Raw genomic sequence first — 2,988 nt, 5'->3', positions numbered from 1 at the left:
TTCCCTTATTGACAACAAGACAACAAAGCAGGCTTGATAAGAGCCTTGATAGGCCTTTCCATCATAATCTCAACCCTTAAAATCAAGATAAAAACGAAAGGCACGATGTGGACACCATCCTTATAGAGCTCTGTATCATATCACGTGAGTTAACTGAAGAGGATTATATATACTCCAATAATGTATACTTTATCTTTATATTCGGAGGGTGAAGGTTTTTAAAAGACACCCATAGTGAAATTATAGCATGCATGTAAGAATAAACTCTTGAATGCACATGATATTGGGAACCTTATGGTTAGTGACCGCACGGGGACTTAATCATGTCACCCAACCTCGTGGTCATGTACCATGTGCTCCCTTCTAGCTAGGGCTCAAAAGCCCCCATGTCCAAAACTAGACCCAAAGGGTATGGCCCATGCTTTTCCTTTTGCTTTTGACAATGTAAATCAACAATTCTGTTTGTAGCATAATGATGGGGTGCAGAGGCAGCATTAATAAGTTGTCATCTGCAAGCATATGAGCATAACAAGTGATCTAACCACTTCAACTTATTATTATTCATCACCTAGCTCCTTTGCTTTGTCCCATTCTGCTGTCCAATCTACCCATTTGACTGCTCCCTATGTATCCACCTTCCATGCACAAATCCATGTAGAGCTCGGCCGTGCATGTCATCCTTACAGCCATTGCTTTGACCCAAAAAAACATTGAACATTGCGTCCACTCAAATGCCCTGATCTGAAGTTCTTTGCTTCCAGCTTGGGAATTACCTCACTTTCTATGCCTTTTTGGCTCTTAGGAAAGCCATGGCCAGTATATCCATCCCTAGTCTGCTAAGAGAAGTTAACAGAATGTACCTTGAACCAATCCTTCCTCAATTGTACCACATTGAGGAGCTAGGACTTCAGACTAGCATGGACATTACCAGAGAAATCTTTGGAATATTCAATAGATAAACCCTCATCCTTGATCACTAAAAGGACACTGTATCAATACAATTGACTATGGGCAGTGACACAGCTTATATCACAATACTACTATTCCTCATCCACAACATGGTAAGTATCCTCTCTAATCCATGCTTACAAGCACCATCTGCTTTGTCAGCAGACTGCCCCCAGTATAGAGAAACGCATACAACCTTATGCCCCACTGTCCAAAGGGCTTGTTTTTCATTGTCATTTGGATCAGGTAAAGCCAAAACACTTAAAAAAATTGTCATCCTTAGAAATGATTCCTGGATCGTAGCGCCACTTGCACACGTGCATTCCTCTTTCCTTACTTCATCATCACCCTCTTAATCACTATGATTTGATGTTGTGCCACTGTTGAAAGCACGATATCCCCAATTGCCACATTGTCAAGCTTGCTTGAAGCCCTTCTTTCAGCGTCACCACGGTTGCTTACAATACAATTTTCCAGAACATGAGCGTCGTTGTCCACCTCATCTTCACCTTCATAATCACACCATGTGCCCATTACAGGGCTGTAGGCGCGCAGGAAACTGACCAGCTCACCTCTGTGTGTAGTGCGAAATCCATGCGTTACTAGGAGATTGGCATGTTTGATGAAGGATACACCATTGTAATGCAAGCTTCTGCTCATAACTACTCTTGGCAAAAGCTCCCATTCTTCAGTGTCAACATTGTACACCTCAGGGTTGGGGTCCGGGTCATGGATGTGAGATCCAGAGCTGCCCCCAACTATATAAATTCTCCTAGCATCAGAAATGCAATGAAAGAAGGCCCTTCTAAAGTTCATGGGAGCCAAAGTTTCCCACCTCCATAAGCCGGCTGCGATGTCCAGCATGTACATGCCAGCACAAACTGCCCCTGTGAGCGGGTCCCAGCCACCCATCACAAAGATCTTGCCATCGACACATGCTATGCCACAATCATGTAGAACCTTGAGAGGAGCATAGGCAGGAATTGGGGGCAACCTCCTCCATGTCCAGCTGTTATCTGTGAGTAAGGAAGGAAGCGTTAGTTTTGTGTGCAATAGGGATATAGCACACAATCATTGGATCATCCAGTCGCACACCTTTTATGTCCCGTAATGTCTGTATGTATGTGAGTTTGTCATCCATGCATACTACGCATGCAAATACATACACAGGTATGCATATGTGTCTATCTTCCTGCGTCAGAAGAGCACTCATTCAAAATGAACTCACAACATACATAAGAAAATTTTGTGCTACCTGTGCCATGCATGTTAAGACAGGAACCAGTTGAGCTACAATCTTCAAGTATGGAGAGGGCAAGAGGTGTCGGCAAGCGCCTCTTCGTGTTAATTGCTCGAAAGCAATCAAAGGTTTCTGCGTCAGAGAGCTGATGAAGCAAAACCAATCCTTTACGGGAAATTGTGCGATGTGCCCGCCTTGTGAGCTCGCTGTAGATGTGAGGCTCCCGCAAAGCATGGTTCCATCCCTTGGATGTTGCCACCAAAACCGCCCGGGCATGCCATGGGAGTCTGGGTAGGATGCAATCCAAAGTCAGACAGTTGGGCAGCCCAGGAATCAAGTCGCCCGTGTCTTTGGAATCAGGCCGCCGCATTTCGGGATGGGAAGCGTCTGTCTGCAGCTAAATCGAGCTGATTCAAGGGCAGGAGGAGGGCTAGATTACCTCTGTCGGAGTCTGCACGAGCTCATATGCAGGGATAGTCGACTCCGGTTGTGATGGCAATGTTTGCCAAGTCTTATGTGCCCATTGCGGCGGATGACCCTTCTGCAACATCGCATCGCATACAAATTACAAAACATTGTCTCGGTTGGGGCTAGTCAAAAACCGCCGCTCGTGTTTGGACTCACACGTAGTTCTCGTGCTCAATGATCACTTAATTTACCATTCCCTTTATACCAGCTGGAATAAATTCAAAAAAACAAATTAACCCAAGAAGCTTAGCTCAGTTGGTGAGACCTTTGACAAGTAACCCCAAGGTTGAGGGTTCCAGGCTCACAAGTTCTCTTGGGTGTATTTTCCTCTC

The 2,988-nt window shown here is 45.0% G+C and overlaps 1 protein-coding gene across 1 annotated transcript; it reads right to left on the bottom strand.

The window, feature by feature from the left end:
* Positions 1-235: 235 nt before the first annotated feature.
* LOC147440318 (F-box/kelch-repeat protein SKIP20-like) lies at positions 236-2,756 on the bottom strand. Its single transcript, XM_086530102.1, has 2 exons — positions 2,204-2,756; positions 236-1,964 (listed from the first exon to the last, which is right to left on the bottom strand). Exons 1-2 carry the CDS (start codon positions 2,556-2,558, stop codon positions 1,282-1,284), a joined length of 1,038 nt encoding a protein of 345 aa, XP_086386228.1. The 5' UTR covers positions 2,559-2,756; the 3' UTR covers positions 236-1,281.
* Between the last annotated feature and the right edge of the window lie 232 nt (positions 2,757-2,988).

The sequence above is a fragment of the Adiantum capillus-veneris genome, chromosome 15 (genome assembly GCF_014529385.1).
Source record: "Adiantum capillus-veneris isolate H3 chromosome 15, ASM1452938v2, whole genome shotgun sequence".
Taxonomy (NCBI): domain Eukaryota; kingdom Viridiplantae; phylum Streptophyta; class Polypodiopsida; order Polypodiales; family Pteridaceae; genus Adiantum; species Adiantum capillus-veneris.
Note: the sequence above shows the minus strand (reverse complement) of the source record. Positions and strands in the feature narration are given on the sequence as shown.

Bases quoted from the DNA above. Each gene is read 5' to 3' on its own strand.
- LOC147440318 (XM_086530102.1), bottom strand. From the start codon at position 2,558: ATGCGGCGGCCTGATTCCAAAGACACGGGCGACTTGATTCCTGGGCTG. The intron at 1,965-2,203 runs GTAGCACAAAAT...CCTTACTCACAG, and splicing joins TCTTAACATGCATGGCACAG to ATAACAGCTGGACATGGAGG.